The sequence below is a fragment of the Mesoplodon densirostris genome, chromosome 11, assembly GCF_025265405.1.
Source record: "Mesoplodon densirostris isolate mMesDen1 chromosome 11, mMesDen1 primary haplotype, whole genome shotgun sequence".
Taxonomy (NCBI): domain Eukaryota; kingdom Metazoa; phylum Chordata; class Mammalia; order Artiodactyla; family Ziphiidae; genus Mesoplodon; species Mesoplodon densirostris.
Window position 1 is genome coordinate 53821612 of NC_082671.1, and position 13807 is coordinate 53835418.

The following is a 13807-nucleotide window of genomic DNA, read 5'->3' on the forward strand; positions in this document are numbered from 1 at the left end:
ATCTCACAAACCTGGCAACTCCAGCCAGCTTTTAAGTAAATGGAAGCTAGGGACAAAATTATTCTTAGGGCAAAGAGTAAAACTATACATGTGACCCCAAACTTTGCAGACATTCTTTAAAAACTGTACTCTAAATAAATGCATCAAACTTTGCACAGGAGAGTGATAGTGGGAAGTGTGAACTGACAGAGAAGTCACAGTGTAAACACTCCATTGACATAGACAGTCATGAGCAAAATGAGGTTGCTGGGACTTCCCTGGTGGCGCAGTGGTTAAGAATCTGCCTGCCAATGCAGGGGACATGGGTTTGAGCCCTGGTCTGCGAAGATCCCACATGCCGTGGAGCAACTAAGCCCACGCACCACAACTACTGAGCCTGAGCTCTAGAACCTGCGAGCCACGACTACTGAGCCCGCGTCCCACAACTACTGAAGCCCACACGCCTAGAGCCTGTGCTCCACAACAAGAGAAGCCACTGCAATGAGAAGCCTGCGCACCACAATGAAGCACAGCCCCCGCTCACCACAACTAGAGAAAGCCCACGCGCAGCAACGAAGACCCAACGCAGCCATAAATAAATAAATTTAAAATAAATAAATTTTGAAAATGAGGTTGCCTTGTGGTTAACTAGAACTTTTAATGACACACATGCTTTTTTTCACCTGTCCAGTCTCTATTTGGCAGACTGTCAATAAATTGAAAATACCCACAATTCTAGGGGAAAAAAGAAAAAAGAGCAACTATAATTCTAAGGAGTTCAGTGTTCACACCCAGGTCTCTGAGGAGGTTCCAGCCACCTTTGGTTTGGCGGTGGCTTTCTTCCTGGGTTTTGGACTCAAGCATCTGTCGTTTGCCATTTAACCAACTCCAACCAAGATCCCCTTTTCTAGATCAAAATTTATTAGATCATCTCTTCTTGAGTGCTTCCTAAATCAAATCTTACTAAAAAGTCACTGGAAATGAATTGCTGGAACCTGAGAAATTTCTTAAAAGTCTTCAAGAAAAACATTTCTTTTCCTCTTAAAAACAAACAAACAGGGGCCACATTTTAATACGCGAACAAACCCATTCTTGAAAAGGTACCTTTTCATCTGTACCACCATTCTCCTCCCCTGGATGCCCTGAAGTGACACCAACACGGGAGAACCAGGGGTCGCCCAACAGGTGGTCCGCCGAGCGCTCTCCAGGTGAGAGCGCCGCCCGCGCTCAGGGTGCTCCGCGAGGGCGTCCACGCGCCCTGGCGCCCCCGGGGCAGCGCTGGCTCCCTAGAGAGGGACGGGGCCTGGCTGCTGGGAGGGGGCGAGCGCCCGGTTCCCGTCGCCTCCACTCCCGTCTCCTCCGGCTACGCGTCCCCTCCCCTTGCCAAAGCTCGGACTCTCGGGGTTGCCCTTATTGTTGGCCGCGTCTGTCACTTTGTGGGCCGGGTGACATGAATGGATGGGCTGGACACACCTTCCAGCCTTCTAGAAAAAAAAAAAAGTCTGGATCTGCATAGAGGGCGGGAGGGACTCCCCCGGCGCCCCCAGAGCCAACGCCGCGGGCAGAGGAAACGCACAGCTCCCCCCTCCCACACTCACTCCTCCCCTCCTTTAAAAAACCGCCCAGCCCAGAAAATAATCTTTCCCTACCCGCCGGCGTCCGCGGTGCTCTCGCCTCCTTTCCCGGCTGAGCGCGCTCCAGCGTTGCGGGAGGCGGCGCGCGGGGCGCGGGTCCGGAAGCGGGCGCGCAGCGCTCCGGGGCGCCGCACCATGCTCCCCAGCGCCGTGGCGGCCCATGCCGGCGCCTACTGGGACGTGGTGGCTTCCTCCGCGCTGCTGAACTTCCCCGCCGCGCCGGGCTTCGGCAACCTGGGCAAGAGTTTTCTGATCGAGAACTTGCTGCGGGCTGGGGGCGCCCCGCCGCACAGGCTACTACCGCCCCCGCCCCACGGCCCGGCAGCAGCTCTCGCCGCGGGCGCTCAGGTCCGGCCCCTGCCCGCCAGCCCGGTTCCGCTCAAGCTGTGCCCCGCGGCAGAACCAGTCAGCCCCAACGGAGCGCTCTACAGCACGCGGTGGGCGTTTCAAGTGCTCAGCCCCTCGGCGGACGGCGCCAGGCTGCCGGGCCGGGCTCCGGGGGACCGAGACTGTGCCTTCCAGCCATCAACCCCAGGTGAGTCCGCTCTCCCCTCCCCAGCTGCGCGCGGCGCCTCTTGGCCTGCGGATCCCGAGACCTGGGCGCGTCGGCCCTAGTGCGCAGGAATCCGCCCGGGCCTAGACCTTCCGAGAGCATCTAGAGATTGGGTGGAGATGCCGCCTCGGGGGTGAGGAGGGTACCACCACTAACTGTGATTTTCCTCCCCTTCGCGTACCACCAGCTTCCTCTCCGTCCCCTCTTTCTACAAGTGGTAGGGCTGCCTTGAATTTAAGGCCTTTTTGAAGAAACTCTGGAGGCACCTCCTGGCTTTAGCCGAAAGGGCAGCCCTGGTCCTGAGATCTCTGGGTTCGCAGGACCAGTTTCACGGGGTTTCCCAAGTTCAGCGTCTCCACCCGCCCGCTCCTGTCCCGGAGGCCGCGCGACACCCGTTCCCTGGAAAGTTCTTGGCTTGGAGAGCCTCGCTCGGCCCGCTTTGGGGGCTTTTGCCTCTTCAAACCGTTGCGACGGTCGAGGCGGTTGCAGAACGCTCGCAGAGATCTTTGGAAAAAGAGTTGCGCAAAGTTTTGGCTTTCTTCACTCTTACATTTGGATCACTAAGACGCAAGAAAATCGAGGCTGGCTTTTTCTTCGTGCTGAGCTGGAACAGCCTAATTGGCACCTGGAGTAGGAAGTTCGCCAATAAATGAGAATTTACCAAACGAAGGGCAGTTTTGGTTTGCTTGTTTTTATTCCCGAATAAAACCTAAGTGTCGTGACTGGGAAGAGGATGCGGACAGTTTAGTCAATATATTAGGTAAAGCTTAAGGAGGGGCTGCCGAAATTGGCAGTGAGAAAGGGAAAGCCTCTTAGAGACTCAAAAACTGAGATCCAGTTGGATTAATTTTTTTTTTTTTTTTTTTTTTTTTTTTTGGCTTGCGTCCTTGGACGATCTTAACTCATTCTTTAAATCCCGGTGGGTTTGTCCAAGAATGACTAATAGACGCTTTTTCAGCAGATTTCATTGTCCCACCAAACTGCCGAATCAAATTTATTGCTAATGGCTTTATAGAATTGAACATGTTTAGAACCTGTCCTGGTCTTTCAGTTTGAAATGGTTACTAACAGAATGGAACAAATATAATTATATTAGCACCGGTCTCATTCACATAGTGTAAAACCTAAATTCTAGGCAGCCTTTTTGCACGCTGGGAGAGGAACAAGTACCGTTAAGACAAAGTTGATGTGCCTTGGAAATCTGGGCCACTCTGTTCTTTTTGAAGTATTAGGAAAATTACAAACGTGTAAAGCAGGTTCGTGTAGACAAGAGCTGGTAAATAACGACCATAAAAATAACATTTTCAAGAAAATTTGGTGATTTGTATAATTTTTGGTGGTTTGGCATTGTGTTCATAGAAACTGTTTTTCAAGAATTCTTAAGTTGCTCTTGATCATGACTGGCTCCTCAAAAAAGTTAATTGTAACCTTTGTAGATTTTACAGGTTAAATTTAAGTAAACCAAATGCGAATCAAATGCAGACATTTCAATAACTGAAAAATAATTTTGTATACCTATTCATTTTCATTCAAAATGTTACGATCATTGGGTAAAGGGTTTCCTAACTACATTATTTTTATTTTCAAGAACATACTCATTCTTGTACACTTATTAAAGTATCAAAATGCAAAAATGCTTTTTGGAATAATTGAGAGTATAAGAACTTAAATTTCACTTTGAAGTATTTTCATATAGCTTAAGCCTATATTTTTCCTAATTTTTTTCAGTCCTTATTGAAGATTTGGTGTTTTCCTAGGTTAATTTTTATTTGAACAAATAACTTTATTTCAAAAAAATCATTCTTGTGAAGAGTGCATTTAATTTTTGAAACTCAAAAAATATCTTAAGACTAGAACCCCATACATTTGTGCCCACAAATATGCTGCTTAAAAACATTTAAAAAAATTTTTTGACAGAGAATATAGCTTTCTGAACCGTGCTCCAATTTTATTTAAATGACAGATTCTTGCCCTACCAAATGTGGAAATTCTTTTGTACCATGTAGAATTATGAAGTTATAATGAGTGCTGACAATGTTAGCTATCACCTGAAAATTAGATGAGGGTGAAATAGTGATTGACGTTCTGTAAAGAGTAGAAAGGAGATTTAGAAAAGCTACTGTTTTCAGAACGATAAAATACTTCTTTCTGAAACATCAGTGAACAACCAGTTCTAATCCTTTAGACACTAACTTAGGAGTGGATCACAAAATGTGATTTTTAATGATTTCAGTGTATTTGACTACTCATTTTTTTCTCAACTTAATTTGTTGAGTGCACCAGTCTAGATGTTGAATAAGAAAACCCCGGAGTTCTTTTTAAGGGCATTGGTGAAAGACAGCACCATTTAACTAGGGGATTTATGCCACTGCATGCATTTCGGCTTCATTATTTTTGTTACCCACTATTAATTATACCATATAGTTCATTCATTCAGCAAATGCTTACTGTCTCCCATGTGTTCAGACTGTTCCAGGCCATTGGGATAATCAGTGAACAAAACAGATGACTGTCTCTGCCCCTGTGAAGCTTAGAGTCCATGTTCTGTCCTACTTTATGGTTTACCAAGCATTTTCATAATTGTTAGCTGCTTTAATTCTCATAATAGGCCAATTTTTTCCTACAAAGATTATTCCACTTCCTAATTTTGTTTTTGTCTGAAGTATCAGTTTAAACATCTGTGGTCTTGTGAAAGAGAAGAAAATTGCCCCAAATCTCCATATTCCTTGGATTAGTCTTTCATTGAATGTGAGAAAACTAATGAGGGCTTATGGGATAACCAATTGCATGGATCACAATAATAAATCAGACTGGGATGTTATATCTGAGCCCATAAGGAAAGAAATTGGCCTTCCCCTTCATCTTGTTACGTGTCTGAAAGGTGGTGACAGTTAGTAACACAGGTTTACAGATTATAGATGAAAGTTTAGCTGTCAGTACTTCATCCCTGAAAACGGGCAATCCTTTAAGTATTTAGAGCAAGCAAAGGAACATTCCATAGCTGTATGTTGTCAAGTTGTGTATGTAGAGTAGTTTAAAACTTAAAAAATCAGAGGGCATTCTTCAAAGTTTGAAAGGAGCATGTTTAGTGTAATAACGGGTAGTTGAGTAGATTCACCTCCAGGAGTTGTATGTGAAAAAAAGAATTTTGGATATTATAGTTTATTAATGAAACCAGGTTTTTCAAGTAAATCCTAATCATCAGAGATCCTCCCCCAGAAATTCATTAATGTCATTATTTGGTGACTATTGTGCTAGATTTAAATATCCATGTTTTTGTATATTAAAGAGGGTCCTGAAATGTAAAAAGCTGAAAATTTAAAATTTCTCTTAGTTATGCCACCAATTTTCTTCAAAGTAAGTGGAACAAATAGCCTTGCTTCTCAGTAACATTTGTTATGTTAAACATTTTAGAAAGTGTTTGAAATGAAGATAATTTCCTGCATATAATTTAGTGATTATTAAATCTACTCCTAGGGCTGCATATAAAAGGATTAGAAAGCAAATGTTTATTCTGAATAGTTGAATTGAACTGTTCTTTTTTTTAAAGTAATTTTGTCAAGTAGGTTGTACCATGTAGTACAGAAATGGAACCAGATCCATAGTATTTTTTCTGGTACCCCTGTAGGGCTGTTAATTAATGCGTCACGTGCACTCTGAGTTTCTTGTCCACCAGTTACTCTTGACCTATTATTAATCCTTGACTCTGTCTTAAACTACTTGCACTTATGTCTTTTTTTTTCCAACTGGTAGTTTTATCCGCTTTCACTGAGATACCCTGAAAGTGTGACACAAAATAGCTTCTCTTACATCTAAGAGAAGAGAGGGAGAAGAAGATGAATCTGTGCTCCAGGTGGGGATTCCAGTCCAGCTGAAGACTGCGATTTGATTTATGAAGCTGGAGTTTGTCATTTATTTTTGCTGACGCTATGCTCGAGGTTCGTTTTGGCAAATTAAAGTCACAGGATCTTGACTATTGATGATACTGACCCAGAACCAGGACAAAGAGAATGGGGGATCCAGAAAAGGATAATGTTGGGACCCATGCTGGTAGTTCCTTGCTCAGGGTATCACCCCAAACATCCTTTGGTGGGATTTGTAGATAATACCAAACAATATTCTTACTACACCTGTACTTTTAAAAATAATCTGCTCAACATATCTTTGGATTTATATGAACATATTAATAACTTTTACATAGTTCATGAGGAATCAGCTCTGAACAAATTGTTATCTGGTCCCCAAGTTCATCAACTTCAGGTTCAGGAAGTTCTTGCAGTGACGAGAACCAGTAGGATTAAGAGACAGTCCTTTTACTTCTGGTTCAGATTGAGAAAACCACACTCCCTCCAAAATAATGTCTGAGTTGGAATTACAAAAGGGTAGCAATTTATGTGCATTTTATTTGCCTCTCACTTTAGCACCTATCCCTCTCCCAGTCCCTAAAATATGCTTCTCTACTTTGCTTTAACAGCAAGAAATTTCAATCTGTTAACATGTATTGAAGCTTTATTACTGAGGTTTAATAATCAAACAGGAGTAAATACAGTAGGCAAGTAGAAACATTTTAGAATTTCTCCCTTAATTCTTACTCACTTTAGGGATTTGAGGATTATTTTAAGAGGCACAGTGGTTTGAATGCCCAGAAAATTGTGTACGGATTTATGCAGAAGTAAATGTAGGCTCCAGAGGGTTCAGGGTCGTGTCAGGAAGCCAAAGGATGTCATATATTGTGGGCAACTTAAAAGAATTGGCAACAGTGATTTTTAGCTACTTTTGTTTGCCATCAGTGTGGCTCAGATGTGGGACCCAATGCTGTGCATTAGACTCCGTTGTATTCCTTTTGGAGTGTGCCGCCTCCATCCTGTTCTTGTGCCCACCAGAAAAAGTCTCTTTTTGCTGTAAGAAGACATCTTACGGTTAGTTTTGCTGCTGAACAATGATAGAGATGGTATCAAGTTGAAAGTAAGGGAAGCAACATAGGTAATAGCTGTGTTCATAAAATACTTTTAGCTTCATTGCTATGAAAGTTTTTACAGAAGCAAAAATGTTATAGTCTTTCAAATATTTAAACAAATGTGTGTTTTTTTTTTTTTTTTTGGAGTCATAAATTTCTTTATTCTCAAACTCTAAGAGTTAACAAATCAGCCATTGGATCATGTTGTGAGACTGGTTTATAATGTGTCTGAATTCCTGAGGCAGATTTTATTTGTTTGGTATCCTGCTTATTTCGATTTAGTTTTTAACTTCTATAATTTGAAGTCATAATGTAAGGTTTTTGTTGGATTCATAAAAAAAGTCACTGATAAGTTACCATTTATTTCATATTTCTATGTAACCTTGCTTTATAAGGTTTTTCTAAAGTCTTATTAGTCATTAATCAATAGGATTATCAAATATTTTGCATAAGAAATGTGTTTTTATGTTAGAGTTGGGGGGTAAATACCTTATTTTCTCCTCAACCTACTTTCCACCACACTATTTCTCTTGTTGATATCTCCCATAATTTTAGAATCCATTTTATATCTTTTGGGGAGGCTTGATTTGTAGCTCTTAAAACAGTGTTTGTCCCCTTAATCTTGGGTTAACAGAGCCCCTAAATAAAGTTTTTTTACCTTAATTACTGTCATTTTTCTTTCCACAGTGAAGGTACACAATTTTTATGTCAAATTAAAAATTTAAAACAATTTTTAAAAATTAAAAAAATTTAAATTAAAATTAAAAACAATTTTTAATCACTTTGTTTTCATTCAAATGCACCTGGAATCTGTCAGGAATAAAAAGGCAAACTGTAGAAAGAAACAATATGATTTTTATCTAGGAATGCTTGTTAGAATCCTTCTTTAAAGACTTCATTAGATCATGCTTCCATTTTAAACTTTCTTAGTAAGAAATTGGATTTTTGCCTTAACGTATAATATGCTTACCAGACCCTTGTATATTTTATTCCAAAAATATTTTATTTTACTTTCAGTAATGTTTCCACTTTGAATGAAATCTGTCCCTTTCATTATTTTTAGCCTCCAGTCAATACTTGATTTGGCAATGCTGAGTGATTCATCACTTTATATAAAGTTACCATAACTGATTTTATCTTTAATAACGTTATTATTTTGTCAGCCAGCTCTTAGTTGGGAGTATTTCAGGGGCACACTCTTTTTGTAAGTTATATGAACAGTAAACTTAAGGCACTAAAATTCTCTGAAGTCAAAGATCAGAAAGCCTCTATAAGTTTTTAGACTTTTGTTTCAGAATCAAACAAAGCGTGGGGAAAAGGAAAGGAAAAAAACATCAGGTCTTTTTCTATATATTGCTGAATATTTAATTGCCTTCTTGTTTATAGATATTCCAAAGATGAACTAGGTTTTTCCCTTTTCTTTCACATGTTCAGGCACCATGCATGCCATAACAGCCTTGATTTCATTAGTTCTAAGTGGCCATCAGAATAGAATATACAATGTATACATTTATACCAGTCCTCTTGAGAGATCTCAAAATTCCTTGTTCCTTAAAAATTTAAATCCCTAATACTTTCAAAATTAAAATATGTGGAGGAATTATTCTTTGAGAAGATTTATGTACATTAAAAGAGAATAAAGGGCTTCCCTGGTGGCTCAGTGGTTGAGAATCTGCCTGCCAGTGCAGGGGACACGGGTTCAAGCCCTGGTCTGGGAAGATCCCACATGCCACAGAGCAACTAGGCCCGTGAGCCACAACTACTGAGCCTGCGCGTCTGGAGCCTGTGCTCCGCAACAAGAGAGGCCACGATAGTGAGAGGCCCACGCACCGTGATGAAGAGTGGCCCCCGCTTGCCGCAACTAGAGAAAGCCCTCGCACAGACACGAAGACCCAACACAGCCATCAATCAATCAATAAATATATATATATATATATATAAATTTTTTTATAAAAGAGAATAAAAACCATGACTGCTGGTGAATTTTTTAAATAGACTAACCAAGGACTGGATTGAGTTTAGGTGTGTTGAACCTACCCTAGAGTTAGATTGGGTCTGAAACCAAAAGACAGTCAGATTCTTCAAAGCAGGAACAGAGTCATTTCTGTTTGTCTACGTATTTTCTATAGGTGCTTTCGCACTACACATTGAACAGCTGCAACAGAGACCACATGGCCTGCAAAGCCTAATGTATTTACTATCTGGCCCTTTATAATAAAAGTTTGCCAAAACCTTTTCCAAAGCATAAATGGCAAATTGAGTCAATTTTAAAAGAATGTATAGTTTTCTGAGCTGGTTTTAGCAGTATTTCTTTAATTTTAAAGTCTAGATTCAAATCTAAGGTCTTTAAATTACTGATTATATAATCCTAAGCAATTCATGTAACTGCATTGAGCCTCATTTCAAAATGAGCACAGATGTTAGGCTCACCATTTGACTTTCAGCCACATACCTCAAGAGTCCATTGACAACATACAGGGAAAGATGTGAAAGACAGCTTTCCACCCTTCCGCCATAAGTAAAATACATACTGGAAAAGGGGTATCGCTGTGAAGAAACCATCTCACAACTTAGAGGCTTAAAGGAGCAATTTATTATTTTCTCTCACGGTTCTGTGGACTGACGGGGCACAGCTGGGTGGTTCTCCCTTGGAATCTCATTGCAATTAGAGGTCAGCTGGGGCTGCCATCATCTGAGGGCTCAGCTGGGCTGGATGTCCAAGATGGATGTCCATTGACTCGCTTGGCTGACAGGGATGCTGGCTGCTGATGGGGTGCTCAACTAAAGCTGTTCCAGCATTCACACTTGGATTTTCCAAGGGCCTGGAGCTTCTTATACCATGGCACCTGGGTTCTGAAAGGCAGAGTTCTAAGAGCAACATTCCCAGAAACCCAGGCAATAGCTGTAAGTCTTCTTACAACCTAGCCTTGGAAGTTCCAGAATGTCACTTCTTCCATATCCCTTGGTCAAGCAACTCATTTTTTGGAAGCTGTCTAATGAAGATTCCTTGAAGGGAGAGGCAGCTGTCTAATGAAGACTCCTTGAAGGGAAAGGGACTACCTTTGATAATTGCAATGAACTAGAACCCCACAGCTGGAGGAAAAGCCAGACTCCACCCCCTTGTTGGTGTTTTGAGGACGGAAGAGAAGATGCTAATGGGAGTGTCCAAACAACTGGTCGTTACCTCTTGCCACGCAGCATATGACCACAGTAGAATCCTTCCATTTAGCCCCTGTATATTCCACTACAGCCCATCCACTACTGCCAGGTGATTTTTTTAAAATATAGCTTTCATCATATCATCAAGCTATTTAGGAAAACCTTAATTATCCCCATTTGACTATCGGATCAAATAAAAATGTTCAGTTTGTCCTTCAAGACCTTCATTCCATCAATTGCATTTAGCTCCTCCAGCCACATCCTTTTTTCTCTCAGTTATACATATATATATATTCTTTTTCAGATTCTTTTCCCTTATAGGTTATTGCAAAATACTGAGTATAGTTCCCTGTGCTATACAGTAGGTCTTTGTTGGTTATCTATTTTATATATAGTAGTGTGTATCTGTTAATCCTAGTCTTCTAATTTATCCTTCCCCACCACTATCCCCTCTGGTAACCATAAGTTTGTTTTCTGTGTCTGTGAGTCTTTCTGTTTTGTAAGTAAGTTTGTTTGTATCTTATTTTTTAAAGATTTTTTTAGATTTTTTTTTTTTAGATTTTACATGTGGAAACATGTAAGTGGTATCATATGATACTTGTCTTTCTCTGTCTGGCTTATTTCACTTAGTATGATAATCTCTAGGTTCAGCCATGTTGCTGCAGATGGCATTATTTCATTCTTGGCTGAGTAATATTCCATTGTGTATGTGTGCGTGTGTATACACACACACACACATATACGTATACACCACATCTTCTTTATCCATTCATCTGTCGATGGACATTTACGTTGCTTCTGTGTCTTGGCTATTGTAAATAGTGCTGCTGTGAACATTGGGGTGTCCAACTACATTCTTAATGTTCACATCTTTGGCCTTGGGCCAGCAGTCAGGCTGGTCTCCTTAACCTGCCCTGGGTGTCACCATCATCCTTGCCTTCTTTCCTTTTGTTCATGCCACCTTTCCTTCCTGGAATGCCTTTCTCTTCTTTTGCCATTCAAATACTTTCCAAATCAAGTTTCCAGATCAAGATGCTTTTCCTGCTTAAAGCCTTCTTTGACAAAGGCTTCCTAACAATAATACTCTTTTCTTTGTTCTTGATAGTATATTTTAGTGGAAATCTGGACCATGCTGCTCCTTTTTATATGCTGTCTTAGAATCGATCCCAAATTATATAATAGTGGTAGGAATAAAGGCTAACATTTATTGAGTGCCTGCTGCATGTCAGGCATTTTTTTGTGTTCTTTTCAGTGGCCTCATCCTGATTATACATCATAATCACGAGTGCAGCTTTTGAAAAAAAATGGTATACTGGGGGCCCACTCCTCGCCAGCATGAGTTAACCCAATTGGTGTGGGGCCTGGGCATCTGTATCTTTGAAAAGCACTCCAGATAATTCTGAAGTGTATTCAGGGTTGAGAAACATTGGCTAGGGGAACACACAGTACTATGTATTTTAGATCTCATGGCCTTGGAAAATGCCTCAGATTTTATAGGACAAAACTGAATTTGGGGCTTCCCTGGTGGCGCAGTGGTTGTGAGTCCGCCTGCCGATGCAGGGGACACGGGTTCGTGCCCCGGTCCAGGAAGATCCCACCTGCCGTGGAGCGGCTGGGCCCGTGAACCATGGCCGCTGAGCCTGCGCATCTGGAGCCTGTGCTCTGCAACAGGAGAGGCCACAGCAGTGAGAGGCCCGTGTACCAAAAAAAAAAAAAAACAAAAAAACAAAAAAACCTGAATTTGGAGTATGAAGATATTTGTATTTCATTTATTTGATCAGCAGATTCAGACCTGTAAGGTACGGAACATTTAAAGGTAGAAATTCTTCCAGGGAGGGAAGCTATCCTTTTTTAATCTGTGTCATCCCAGCACACGGTGCATTATGTGGCACTTGATAGATGTGCAATAAGTATTATTTGCGTGGAATTAAAAGGACAGAATCAAACAAGTAGACTCTGCATTTGGTTTATCTTCTCATGAACTGTACTAGAACATTAAGACCTTTGTTTTGCTGTCTCTGAAATACTCAAGGCAAAAATAAATGCAGACTTCTCTTGTTTTCTGATGAGCAGAAAGGTAAAGGATGACTTAACTTGCTTAGCCTTGTGATGGAAGGCAAGTTTGCACGTGAATCACATAAATGAATTCCATCCAGGTTGTGTGATAAAATAAATCACACCTTATTCGTAAGTGTTATTTCTTAGGTCTTACTACTCAAGACAGGTGGTTGTCATTCTTTAGAGTCTTTTGTGTGTGTGTGGGTCCACTCTATTCCTTATAGTCAGTTCAATTATGTGTTATTTCAAGGTCAAGGGTTTAGATTTCTTTATTCCCGGTGCCATGTGCCCAGCACTTGAAGGAGGTCATTAAAACCATCCTTTTGAAATTATTTAATTCCCTTTTATTCTTTCCCAGAGGTATTTTTTGACCTTTTGGTTGCCTTTGTAAGACACCTTGGAACACTTTTCTCGTTTCTCCTTGTCCTTCTAAAATGTGCTGCCCAGTCAGCATAGCATCGCAGTAGCTCCTGAAATTTATTTGAAGGTTTTATCAGTGGTCTTTAGGATCTGTCCTTGGAAATGTCAGCACAAATCAGTTAATACCACAGTTTGCTATGACAATAAAAAGAATGTGGTTTCACCCCATGTAGATACACTCTCTCTGTTCTCCATTGGTAAAGAAAAATGAAAATAATAAAAAACAATTTAAAATATTTTGCTTGCTTTCTAGACAACAGAATTTTGAAAATAATTTTTCTGTATCTAGGCTTGTAACCATCCTTGACTGTGAGATGCTTTTGTCACAGAACCATGTAGTTAAGTTAAAAAAAAACAAAACCAGGCCATTTCACCATTAAGTTGCCTATAAGTTCCCATCTTAATTAAACATTCAAAATAATTAATAGATAGTTTGATTCTGTGTCTTCAAATAAGTCAGAACATCTGATTAAGAAATGAAAATTTCATGAAGTTTTCTGTGAATAAGTGATTTTAGTCATTTGGATTCAGAGTCTTGTTGCGGAAATTTTAACTCATTTGTTTGTAATTCGTAAGAGATTCCCACAGAACCCAGAAGGCAGATTTGTTGGCAGGATACAAAATGTGGAGTATCCTGAAGTGTTATGCTGAGGGAACCTAACATCACGCTATAGAACCTGACAGCGTGCATTTTTGCCACAGGGAAAGCCATTAGTTTTTCTCTTATGGAAAGCTGGGGAGATGTGGAGATGTCCATTTTCTGGGTTCCATCTCTTACTGGCTAACTGACAGTCTGTGTGCATGACATCCTTATCCCTCATGGCTAATAACTACATACTGTGCTAAAATATCTGTTTCCCTGGTCTTTTTTTTTTTTTTTTTTTTTTTTTTTGCGGTACGCGGGCCTCTCACTGTTGTGGCCTCTCCCGTTGCGGAGCACAGGCTCTGGACGCGCAGGCTCAGCGGCCATGGCTCATGGGCCCAGGCGCTCCGCGGCATGTGGGATCTTCCTGGACTGGGGCACGAACCCGTGTCCCCTGCATCGGC

At 41.1% G+C, this 13807-nt stretch overlaps 1 protein-coding gene across 1 annotated transcript in view; it reads left to right on the plus strand.

Annotated features, from left to right (window-relative positions):
- The first annotated feature begins 1748 nt into the window (after positions 1 to 1748).
- Positions 1749 to 13807, plus strand: part of DBX2 (developing brain homeobox 2) — a 39038-nt gene continuing 26979 nt past the window's right edge. Inside the window, exon 1 of the mRNA XM_060113951.1 lies at positions 1749 to 2148. Within this exon, the coding sequence (XP_059969934.1) occupies positions 1749 to 2148 (400 nt within the window). The remainder of the gene's footprint in view (positions 2149 to 13807) is intronic.